Source organism: Megascapheus bottae, chromosome 10 (assembly GCF_031878675.1).
Source record: "Megascapheus bottae isolate mThoBot1 chromosome 10, mThoBot2.hap1, whole genome shotgun sequence".
Lineage (NCBI taxonomy): Eukaryota > Metazoa > Chordata > Mammalia > Rodentia > Geomyidae > Megascapheus > Megascapheus bottae.
In genome coordinates, this window is record NC_143518.1 from 36,141,062 (window position 1) to 36,153,417 (window position 12,356).

The 12,356-nt window shown below is 50.7% G+C and overlaps 2 protein-coding genes across 3 annotated transcripts in view; both read right to left on the reverse strand.

Annotated features, from left to right (window-relative positions):
- Nucleotides 1–246: 246 nt before the first annotated feature.
- Ackr1 (atypical chemokine receptor 1 (Duffy blood group)) lies at nucleotides 247–3,473 on the reverse strand. The gene is made up of 2 exons (XM_090340682.1): nucleotides 1,735–3,473; nucleotides 247–1,273 (listed from the first exon to the last, which is right to left on the reverse strand). Exons 1-2 carry the CDS (start codon nucleotides 1,753–1,755, stop codon nucleotides 293–295), a joined length of 1,002 nt encoding a protein of 333 aa, XP_090196808.1. The 5' UTR covers nucleotides 1,756–3,473; the 3' UTR covers nucleotides 247–292.
- Nucleotides 3,474–4,179: 706 nt separating this feature from the next.
- Cadm3 (cell adhesion molecule 3) overlaps nucleotides 4,180–12,356 on the reverse strand; it is a 32,870-nt gene continuing 24,693 nt past the window's right edge. For both annotated transcript variants that reach the window (XM_090340683.1, XM_090340684.1), the window contains 4 exons: nucleotides 10,188–10,278; nucleotides 9,580–9,749; nucleotides 6,542–6,667; nucleotides 4,180–5,689 (listed from right to left, as the gene is read on the reverse strand). In XM_090340683.1, the coding sequence (XP_090196809.1) occupies nucleotides 5,571–5,689; nucleotides 6,542–6,667; nucleotides 9,580–9,749; nucleotides 10,188–10,278 (506 nt within the window). In that variant the 3' untranslated portion in view covers nucleotides 4,180–5,570. The remainder of the gene's footprint in view (nucleotides 5,690–6,541; nucleotides 6,668–9,579; nucleotides 9,750–10,187; nucleotides 10,279–12,356) is intronic.

Below are 12,356 nucleotides of genomic sequence, written 5' to 3' on the forward strand. Positions count from 1 at the left end.
TGTTTAAGCCACATCTTTTTCTTTGGAATGGGGAGGGGAGAGGAGTTAGCTTCTCCCCTCAAGCAGTCACCTGACACCTCTAGAGAACATCTGTGTGCCCTGACATTATTTATATATCGTCCACTTTCTCCCGGGGTCAGGTAAGAGAAACAGATGCCCACAGCAAAGTCCATGAAAGGCCTTTCTCTCTCCATTCTCCTTCCTCTCCTCTCCATCGCTAGACAAAATAATAAAGCACCCACTTCATAAAAGCAGTACAGGCTTTAATTCAGGTGGACAGGAAGGAAGACCTCTAGCATTTGCTTCCTAAGGCATTCAGATGAGATCCTCTTGCAGGGAGAGACACGGAGGGCAAAGAAGTTCGAGTGGCCTGGTGGCAATACAGGGCCAGGAGCAGGGGCGCAGCCACGCAGTGCACTATGGCCATGGCTTCTGCCAGGTGCAGCATCAGGTCTAGAATCTGCTGGGCCAAACAGGTTGGCAACAGCAAGACTCTGGACCTCACGAGGGCATCAAATCCTAGAACCACTCCATGAGGCCACCAGAAAATGAACCAGATCCACAGGATGTTGAGCCAGGGCCCTGGGCCTCTGCCCAGTGCCTTCTTCAGCACCTTGACTCCCAACAAACACAGAGGCAACAAGGTGAAGATGGCAAAACAGATCACAGCGTGTACAGATTGCAAAATCCCCAGGCCCCTCCGGGATACCAAGGAACAGAAAATGTCACTGGCCAGGGTTATTGGCAACCCTAATAGGCCAGCCACTCCCCAAAGCCCTACAGTGAGGCCCAGTGTGAGCGCTGGAATCTGGCTTGCACCCAGTTTGGGGCCCAGGCAGGCATAGCTCCCTATCACCAGTGCCTGGGCAAAGGCTGAGCTGTACCAGATCCAGGAGCCTAAGTAGCACAGAACGGTGCTGTGGACACTATTTAGCCCTGGTGCCAGAATAGGCACTGCTATGCTGAAGAGGGCACTGCCCACTGCCAACTGAGCTAGAATGGGCCGGCCAGGGCAGAGCTGCCAGTGGAAGAGAGGTCGCAGAAGTGCAAAGAGGACAGCAACACTGGCCAGCACCCCCAGGGCACTGGCGAGGATGAAGAAGGGCAGTGAAGACTCATCCAACAGGGTACAGGAACGGCAAGGGACCGCAGAATCCAGTGTAGAGTAGTCTTCAAGGGACTGGTAAGAGTTGTTCTCGTCATAGGAGTAATTCAAGAAGTCTTCCAAAGGAAACGGGCTTATATTCTTGTCCATTGAGATGGAGGGCTGCACCTGGAGGACAATCCCAGAGGGGAGGAGCAGAGAATCTAGTACGCCCCTGAGCCGCCTCCTTGGATGGAGACTGGTTGGGAGGGCAAGGCACAGGGAAAGCTTGGGTTGGGAGAACAATGGAGCTGCAGAAGATAGTGTGATATGGGGAAGGAGGTAGAGAAGGACAGGGCAGAAAGGCTGAAGAGATGGCATGTAGTAAGAGTCATGGAGAAGCCAGGACAGGTGTTGCAAAAGGCCTGAAGAAGCAGAATGGCAGAGTTAGACTAAGGAGGCACCGGGGAGAAACTAGCAGGAAGGGAACCCTAGACTGGGCTAAGGAGGAGATGAGGGGAAAAGTTGTTTGAAAGGGAGAACAAAGGACTGGACAGGATAGGAGAAGAAGACCAGCAGAGCAAACAGGAAGGGTCATGGGAGCAAAAGGGGACAGGGGTGATAATGCACTGCATTGTTCCCACACTCACCGGGTAAAGACAGTTCCCCATGGTGCAGCAGGATCTGGGCAGGCTGAGAGAGTGGCCAAGACACGCTGACAGCAGCTGTCTCCCCAAGATAAGTGTCAGGGGCTAATGAAGGCTCTCAGGCTCTGGGCAGGGCCAGGGAGGCCCTCCCACCCCTCAGGAAGTTCTATTCCCACACCATCAGCCTGCCTGTCTCAGGTTGACTTGAGGGCACTGGCCAGGAACTTCCTGTTTGGAGGGTGAATTTCCCTGGTCTCCGGAAAGGGATTAGGTAAAGGCAAGGATGGGCATTTCCCCGAAGATGGAAAATTAGAAAGCAGGGGCTTCCCAGCAAGTGGAGATTATTGGAGCACAAGGAAAGGAAAAGTTACCCAGGGGGTGAGTTGGGAGGTCGAGATAAGAGAGGCACTGGGAAATTGGAGTGCAAGGGTGGGTGACAACTCTTACCGTTATCCATCCTTTTGAACAGGATCCAGGGACAGAGTTCAAAGCCACTCTATTTTGTGGCCAAGAGTGTTCCTGGCGCTCATGGTTGGATCTACCCAGCGTGAGGGGCACGTGTGCTGTGGGGAGGCTGTGTGTGTATCAGAGTGAGAGGGAGAAGGTACCTGTTCCTCGATGTGCGTGTTCTGCATATCAGCACTGGCACAGGAGAGTGTTAAGTGCTAGGCAGTGCCTGGGTGGGTGTATTGTTATCTGGAGGTATGGGGATGCCAGCGAGAGAGGGAGGGACGGAAAGAGGGAGGGAGGGGAAAGGCTGTCAAAGCTGCATTCAGGGAGAGGCATTTGCCTCACTACCTATGGACTCAGCGAATGTATCTCCCATACCAGGCAGAACACATAGTCTGACACATGTAAAGTAGACTCTGGGGGGCAATGGGAAAGCATATTTTAGAATGGGACTGCTGCCCAAGGGGTGATCCCTACTCATATTTCTGTTGGGAGACATAAAGGCTCAGGACTACTTTATTGGCCTGGCATCTTAGTCATAGGAAAAGGTCTTCTAGTGGGTGGAACTGTTTCTTTTCTCTAGCTAGTACATAGGGCATCAACCCCCAGGTGGGCTCGCCATTTCTTCTTGAAGCCCCCTCCCCCAGCTGCTTTCCCACACACCGCCCCTCTGCCTCTTCTTTATTTATTTTCTCACTTAGGGAGAGATATAGCCTGGGTCTGAGAAAAGTTGAACCAGAGGGTCTAAGTCAGTGCGGTGAGACAGAGTAAGAATTGGTTCAAGCAACCATGGAGTGGAATAGCGCCCAGTGTGTTACCATTCACTTAGGAGTACCTGGGGCAAAGCACTTAGGTTAAGGATAGGTACCCTTAAGAAACTTGTTCCCTCCTCTTCCCAGACATCAGCTCAAGGTCAGGGTTCCGAATAAGAGGGAAAGAATTTGGCCAGACAAATGGTGGTCATGCTGTCCCTGCTGGTTGAACCAGATTTCTCATTTCCACCTCCATCTTAGCGTGGGGCTGGATGCCCCACTACAAACAAGCTCTCTGGTCCCACCATCCAGCTGTTCTCGGGGGTGAAGCATGGCAAGAACACAGTGCCCCTTGAGTGCCAAGGGCAAGGGAGAGCAGAGAGGCCCCTTAGCTCCAAGCAGGCTGGCAGCAGGTGAGGGCAGCAGAAAGGAGGCAGCCGAACCACACGGATAATCCAGATATATTGAGGGTCGCCCCCCTCTGAGATTAGCACAGGAGAGTTAGAAAGATTATAAAGATACATGATCCCCTCCCTGCTCCCTTCCCTTACCCCCTACCCCCTACCCCCAGACAGACGCACACAGCACAACAGCCCCAGGCCCCCCCGCCCCCAGTACAAATATGGCTTCTGTGTAATATGGACAGAGTGGTTCAGCTCAAAGAGGAAAAGTTGTTTTCCCAAAAGCGGGTGCTGGGAGATAAGGAGCCCCAAACAGGCCTGGAACCCAAGGCTCCCTTGCAGCTGTAAAAGGAGGGGGGCCCTGACTTAGGTGAGGGGCTGTCTGTAGTGTCCACGGCCCAAGCCAGGGGCTGGAAGATTCATGAAGGTATTACCTGAACTGAAGGAGTGGGCAGCCCTGCTGGGCTGCAGCTGCCCCGTTTCGTACATGTGCCTGTGGTCAGAGCAGGGAGGACACGCTGGAGGAGGGGGATTCCCAGAGCATCCCGGCTCTGAGTAAGGGCAAGCTGGCCGGGAAAGAGAGGGTGAGCCACCACCTCATCTCCATAGCAACCAGCTGGGCCAAAAAAGAAGGAAGGAAGACAGAAAACCGAAAGCAGAGATGGACAGGACCCAGCCTTCTACTCTCTGGGCATAGGTGATGGGAATTGTAGAGTTGGTGCCAGGGAGAGGCCTGAGGGCTGCATAGCAAAGGCTGGCGCACTGACTCCACGCTTGGGGATGGGAGGCAGAGGGAGGGGCCGGCTGACCTGTGTGTTTACGAGGCTATGAAATGCACAGCAGGGCAAAATCACACCACGTAGTTATCAAGTGGGCATGGGGAGTGGCATGGAAGAGACTAGGACAGAGCAGTATCCCAGGTGAGGTCAAACTCTGACTTGGACGCCTCACTTCCACAGCCCTCTTTTGCATATCCCATGCCCCATCCATCTGCCCCAGGACCTCTGGGCCCTTGATCATCCTCGTCCTATATTTTTCACTCACATAGATGTACACACACAGGTTCACACACATGCACACATATACGCACCGACACACACACACGCACACACATAGTTCACATTATTCCCTTAGTTTTGGGCAGGAAACAGCTCAGTGCAGTGAAGCTCCGTTTAGTATTTTTGTTGTTATGTCTGCCTGGCTGCTGAGGGAGGAAGGGCTGGAGGGTGGTGGAGGGAATGGGAAAGGGCACAGGGTGGCACAAGGTGGAGGGAATCGTTGCTGAGCAATGCCATGAGAGGAGTGGTTGCCGTGCAACAGTCCAGGGGCTTGGGTAGGAGTGGGGGGGGGCCCTCAGCCGGGAGAACAGAAGCAGTTGATGCCCCAGAGCAAACTCTCCCACAGCTGCTGGAACTAGGAGGGCAGCTGAGCTCTTCTGGGCCCCCAGGGAAGCTGTTGTGCAACCAGCCTGTCCTCCTTCGTTCACCATAGGGACACAATCGGTGCATGGAGCCACCTCCACCCTGCTTCCTCTCCACATCGGCCCTTCCTGGGAGGAACCCGTGTTCCTCTCCACGGTGAAGCCCTTGGGCCCTCTAGAGCCATGAACTGCACAGGTTCCATGGCCTGTCAGAGCCTCCCCTCCACTCCCTTCTTCCCACTGGGAGGGAAGCAGAGTTCAGGGGGAGTGAGCCCCTGGCCTCTGCGTGTGGCTTGCAGTACATGGCTGGTCCCTGCTCTTGTTCCTGGGTTCCTGCACGGCTCTGGGCAGCTTTCCCATCTCTTGAGGGTTAGGAGAAAGGCTGGGGAGAGCCTCTACCTGCAAGCCAAGCCTGCCTTATGCTCCTCCCCCCCCCCCCAGCCTGCCTGTCCCTCCTCACAGTCTAAATTCCTGGTGGTTCTTTTCTTTCCTCACCCCAGGGCCCCTGCCTCTCCAGCCTGGAGACGGATTTGATTTGGGATTGTTACAAAAATAATAATAACCCAAACGCAGAGAAGCCACGGAAAGGGCTGAGGGCAACCCTCCCCTCCCCCCCGCCCTCCTCCCCCCCCATTCCAAACCGAGTACAAAACCGCACCCAAAGCAGACATTCTGTACAGGGGGGGGCTGGGTGGGCTGGGGAGCAAGCAGGAGGGCGGCCCTGGGGTCCGCTCTGTACAAGTCCGGGTTGGTGATGACCCCAGCAGTCCCCAGGGGGTCCCTGGGGGTAGGGGCGGCAGGAGGTGGGTGAGCGCCCTAGATGAAATATTCCTTCTTGTCATCTCCACCTGACTGCCCGCCTTCTGCGTTGATGATGGCCGTGTCGGCGTCGGGGGCGTCGTCCGAGCCCTTGGCCTCATGTGTCAGGTAGGTTCCTGTGGAGGGACAGAGGTTCCATCTTTCAGAAGCAGCCTTTCCCCATGAAATCCACCCCACCTTGCTCCCCAACTGCCCCTCACACCTGACTCCCTTCAGATCTGCTCTTGCACCCCACCCTACCTAATTTGCATTCTGCTGCCAGACTCTCTCCCCTGACCACCCCGCCCTGCAGAAGGAATCCTGCCCTCCTCACCATCACATGCACAATAGGGCATGGAGGGGAGGGGAGGAGAGGGGCGTGAACACATGCACAGGCTCGTGCACTGCAGCTGAGATCAGCCGGAACAGCTAGGTGGAAGCACCCACGGAGAAAGACACCTTTGGGGAAGGAATGAGAGAAGCAGCACAGACCCAGAGAGGGAGGTTAGACACAAATGAGAGAGAGAGAGATAAAGAGAGATGGTACAGGGGTGAGAAGTAGAGAGACCAAAGAAAAGAATAAAACAGGCTAAACAGACAGAAGGAACCATAGTACAGGAAGCAATGGGCTGGAGACGCACGTTGGGGAGCTTTCTGTTTTATGACATAGACCTGAAGGCAGAGCAGCGCCCAGCAGCTGAATGAGTGGGAAGACCTGATTTTATTTGGATGATCACCGAGTGAGCAGGCTTGGCTGTGGGGTTGATGGTATTCCATGACTACAGGGTTGACACTGAAGAGTGTGTGTGTGTGTGTGTGTGTGTGTGTGTGTGTGTGTGTGTGTTTCTCTGTCTCTCTCTGTGTCTCTGTGTCTCTCTACCCCCACCCATGGGGAAGACTAAGTCTTTGGAGGCCTTTCACGCAAGCCTTCTTTCTACCTGCCTCTTCCCCTGACTGATCATTCTACCCACCCGCTTGATGCCTCTGACCTTTGTGTCGGATCAAGTAGTGGCCAAGGAAGATGAGCAGGATGAGTAGCAGGAAGACAACGAAAGCCACAATTCCACCGATGATGGCGTGGTAGGTGCTGGAGAACGAGGGCACCGGGCTGGGATCTGGAAGAGGAGGAAGACACGCAGTCAGATCTGGGGAGAGCCCTCATCTAGAATTCTGACTTGGCCCTGGATGGTGTCACACAGCACAGGACAGGCGCTATCACAGGGAAATAGGGCAGCAGTACTCTGCAAAGGGAATGTGTCCCTAGTAGACTGTGCTCTGTACCAGCACACGGTAATTGTTCAGATGAATTGATATATTCAGGCATCATAAACAAATCTGCTCACACTCAACTGTCCACTTTGCACAGAGTTTGACTTTGATCTAAAGCCATTATTTAATGCCTCTGCCCTCCACCTCCTCCCCTTTTACTTGTGGATGATCAGAATGTTCCTTTCCTATCTCATCCACCCTCTTACTCTCTCCTCTATTGGGTATTCTGAGCTTGTTCCCCTAGAAGATGTCTCAGTTTACTTATTAATTGCCTTAAGAGCAGATAGAGGAGTTGAGAAAAGCCAATGAGGCCATAATTAAACACTTGGATAATACCTTACCCCCTCCCCCCCAAAAAAAGGCTAGAGTGCAATGCCCTGTGTTAGCAGCTCTGAGAACAAAGTGAGAATGGGATGTAGAAACTGGGAAATCTCTACCTTCTGTAGACTGAACCTAAGAGAGCCTCCTCCCAGTCCTGTCCTTGAGTGCTTAGTATCTCTACTTTACTCAACTTCTTGGGCCTCATAAAACAATTTTTTCTTTCTATATATCCCTGATCCCAGTTTTTTTTTCCTCCTTTAATTCCCTTGCCTGCCTACACTGTCTTGAGCGCTTTTTCTTTTTATTCCAGTATTTTCTCATGGTTGGGAAGATTCATAGTAGATTTTTAAAAAAATCCTCTAGCCTGTCCCAACAAGGAGGCCTGGTCTTTGATAACAACTAAAGGTTTGTGTACACAGACTGGCATGCTTTCTCCCATGTTGGTTGTTGTCTTTGGGTATATAGCACCTGTCTGCCTTAGCAATAGTGAATAAAACCCACAGCACAATTTAGCCCAGATGTGACAAGGAGAGTTCCAACAATAGTCAGGGGTCCAGATGGCTGAGAACAAGTATATAGGCCCAGGATACAGTTCTGATGATCTCCAAAATCACATGAACTCTACAGATGTAACTCTCCCACCCCATGGGAGAGCTACAGCTTTTCCTTGGACTCAGCTTGAGTCTTGATGCCTCATTGACTCCTTCTGTAATTTTTTTTCCTTCCTACCTTATGTTTCCTTAGGCTGGACTGGGCCAGCTTTTTAGTTCCTTGCTTCTCTACGCCTTATTTGAAAAGAAAACATTTGTGCTTTGATATTTTTGTTTATGCTCTGCTTTGCTTGGGAAGGAGGCAGAGGTTGTCCCTGTCACTCCAACAAAGGAATGGGTAGATCTGATGGCAGACCTTGGAGGAATCCCAGTAAGTTCACTGCCCCCCCCCCCCCAGCCCCCCATCTGTCTCCCTCCTGGGGAGTATTTAAGACAGGGTCCACTCTGAAAATTAAACCTACATAATTATTGCACAGGCTAAGGAAATGGAAATCCCTTAGAATGTCACAGTCTTCCACTGCCAAAATGACCTCTGGGTTCATCAATTACAAACCCTAATCTTTAGGTGGAAGTTCTTTTAATTTTATTCTGGGCAGGTTTTCGCCTACGATGTTCCTGGAATAGGATGCAGTAGCATCTTCCACCACTAGAGGTCAGCATTGGCAGACAACACAAACAGGACTCCTCTACTTGGCTTTTTAGCACTGAGCAGAGGAGAGAGGAGCAAAATGCCAACCACAGGGCACAAGAACTTTCTCTCATTGCCAACCATCATCAGAGTTAGCCTAGAAAGATCTGGGGGCTGAAAGTAGACCTCAGTGCTTTGTCATTGCTCCTGGCATCTTACAATAGCCTTGTTTATTGTGCCAAGATGGCTCCCACATGCTGAGGTTGGATCCTAGAGTCAGAACTGCCAATCTAATGTTCTGGTCCTAAGCGGTCAGGCCTCTTATCCTCAAAGCCTGGCTATTTCCTTTACTCCAATACACTGCCATGAAGGTCATTTCAAGTAAGGAAGCCCTTGAAGTTCTGTGACAAGGTAATTCCCCTTTGTGGCAGGACCCTAGTATAATTGGGCTTTTTAAACAAGAATGACCCCCCAAAAAAGTGTGTATTTGGGGGGAGGATTGGCCTAGTGGTAGAGTGCTTGCCTAGCATGGAGGAAGGCCCAGGTTCTATTCCTTGATACCACATATCTAGAAAAAAAAATCCAAAAGTGGTGCTGAGGCTCAGGTGGTAGAGCTCTAGCCTTGAGAAAACCTAAGGACAGTGCTCAGGCCCTGAGTTCAAGCCCAGGACTGGCAAAAAATAAAAATAAAAACAACAACAACAACAACAGGGGCCTTTTGTGCTGGCCTGTGACCGCTCCACAAGCTCAGTGTGGTGGTGCTGGCTTTGAGAACTTCTGAGGAGCATCTTTTGCTTCCTCAGAAAGGAACAACTCAGAAGAGGCTATGTTCATGTCTCAGCAAAGTGCAAGCTAGAGCCTGGTACAGTGTGTAGAAGGTCTTCAGAAAAGAAACTGACGGTGGCAGCCTGAGTGCCATATGGAGTCCCTGGAGGAGGAACAGCCCTTCAGCGAGGGAAGTGCCTGTACACCATCCTCACGATGGTCCAGAGCCTCTAAACGCTTGTTAATATCCCTGTCAGGTAAGTGCTGTGGACAAAATTTGGCGCTGCTTGTAAACAAAGGCAACGGGAGTGCCGTTCTATTGACTTTCCATTATTACATGTCCTAGAGGAGGTGTAGACCTTCGTGCCCTGGCTTCCCATAGTGGGCACTCTCCCTATGCCCCACACCCAGTCATGGTAGGAAATGGAGAGAGGGTGTGAGACAGATGGATGGAGGAGGGCGCTGCTGCACCAGGAGGCCCTGGGAGGCTCACCGTTGACATTGAGGGTGAAGTAGGCCGTGTAGCTTCCCATGTTACTGATGGCTGTGCAGCCATAGGTGCCGCTGTCACTCTTGTTAAGGAAGGGGAAGAGGAGGGCACTTTCCTGGGTCATCTTCAAGGGTGGTTCACTGCCCTCCTTCACCCATAGGTACTGCTGGGGGCTGTTGAGGTAGAAAAATCAGAAGCCGTCAGGAAAGTGTAGGACAGAGAGCTAGGAGATGAAAATAAGACACAAAACAAAACTAGGAATAAGAAAATCAATTGCTGAGAAGCCTCAACAAGTATAAGGGAGCCAGAGGTGAGAAGTGTTCAGGAGAGCCGGAAGGAACACTAAGAGATTTCTTACTCTCTGTCTTGCTTTAGCTTTCTACCTTAGGGCAGCAGAAGGGGTTAAGCTGGGGAGTGCCCCACCCACTTCTGCTGCTTTGCAGAAGAAAGGAAGGCCGGGCATGGCTGGACACAGTGGGAGTGGGAAGTTCAACTCAGCCAGCACAGAGGAGACAGGAACGAAAGCCAGCACAGAGCAGACGCTCAGTGAAGACGACAATCTGAGAGCACCACCGAAGGTGCTCTAGAGGCCAGCAAGTGGCTCTTCTTACATCGGATTGCCACGGCCTTCACAGTGTAGCATCAGCTTCTGACCTTCACGGGGATGTGGCGGGTCTGGCCGGATCATGGCAGTTGGTGTGTCTGTGGAAAAGAAAATGGCATCAGGACAATGCTTAAGGGATCCGTAACATCTTGAAATCACCAAGTTACAGCCTGCAGTTCTATTCCGAAATGTCTCAGGAGCTCAAACTCTGAACAAACATGTTCCTTCCTCTCCCTCCCTTTCACCTCTGGAAAGCAACGATGGTGGGTGTTACTGAATGTGGAAGCAAATGGTTGTATTGTAGCCTCTTAGTAATAGGATTCTGGGAAATGTGTCCTTGGTAGGGCCCACAGACTGGCTCAACAGAGCTAAGAAGTGGTTTCCCCAGGCCTGGCAAATGACCTGGCACACAGACAGCGCTTAATACAGATTTTTTTTAATGGAACAAAGAAACCTGAATTTGGCACTTACTGAGTTCACAACCTCTCAGGTCTGTCTACTCTGCAAGGGAGCTTACAACTGGAAGCAACTCTTGAACACAAAACAGTCCTTTGAATGGTTAGGGCAAACATGAAATGAGAGCTTTGAAATGGCAAGAGAAGTGGGGGGAGGGACATCATATACTGGCTGAAAAAAATAAAAGAAAAATAACATAAAATAAATAAGCCCTGACACAATATAGATGGGCTCTGAGCAAGGAAGAATGGCATTTGCCATCAGTGCCAAAGGGCTAGGTCCAGATGGTGGCTTAGAACAATATAACCAGATGTTGGTTTAGAATAGCAGATAAAGAGGCTGTGCTGCCCCTCAGGATAGAGCCAACCTTAACAACAGCTAATGAACGCATTGCAGTCAAATCACACAGAACAGAGTCAGGCCAGGTGAGAAAATGGCTATTCTGGGTCTCCTCAGCCATAGAAATCCCTAACACAGTGCCTGGACTCACGGACTGTTGACTGACTGCTGATCACAGCTAGGCCAAAAGGGACTCTGGAGAGTAATTGCCAGTTTGTTTGGTGCCTGCCAGAGGACACTTTGGGACTCTGACAAGGAAGTGGCTTCTTTAGCCCTAGTCATGAGCTAGGCCTCAGAAGCAATCAACCAAAGCCGGAGGTCTCAGGCTCAGACCACTTCATTAGAGAAGCACCTTATAGCCATAGAAAACTTGGAAGTATACAGAGAGAGTCTTTTATGTAGATCGTTACATTTATCCTGGGGACAACTCAGTGAAGTACGTTGAAATCACAGAGATTCAATGCTTTAGTCAAGGTAGCACAGCTAGCAGCGCTGGCTTTGTGGCTAGAATGTAGGCTGTCTGCTCCTAGGTTGACTGGCTACAAAATGGAGCGTGGGACTGCCCAAATCTACCCCATGTTCAAATGTGAATAACAGGCCTAGACATTGATTAAAGAGCATTAGAGTTGGGAATGGTGATTCGCCTGGGTCTTCCATACAAAGGAGAATAAAAAGTAGTTATTTTTGAAAACCGCCCAATCCTTTGACAAATTCAGGCAACAAATTTGTTATTTTCTAATTCTAGCCTCTGTCTCTGGGCTTTATTCTTTTTTTTCCCTTTGGTTCCCTCACCCAGAAGGGTACTTTTTCAAAATTTCCAGATTGTACTAGATGAAATACTGCAAAGTTTACCAACTTCCGTCAGAAATGTGTTGCTGTTTTGGTTTGTTTATGTTGAAGGCAGGGACAAAGGTTGAAAAGAAAGGCTGGAAACAGTGATCATGATAGTGGATATTCAAGTGAGAATTTTATGGAAAATCATGGAGCTGATCACCGGTAACACACGCCTGTAATCCTAACTACTCAGGAGGCTGAGATCTCAGGATCTGTGGTTCAAAGCCAGCCCTAGCAGGAAAGTCTATGAGATTCTTATCTCCAATTAAGCACCAAAAGAAGAAAAAAAAAAGCCAGAAGTGGAGCTATGGCTGAAGTGGTGGAGGGCAGCTTCAGCACAAAATGTCAGGGAGAGTGCCCAGGTCCTGAGTTCAAGCCCTAAGGCCAGCACAAAAGTAAGTAAGTGAGTAAATAAATAATCTTTTAAAAATACCATCATGGATCTTGGACACATAAAGGAAAGCCCAGTAGTGGAAAGACTCGGAAGAGGAGATGATGTCAGAGGAAATGCATCCTTCCATGTAGACGTCCTGAGGTCATAGACTGA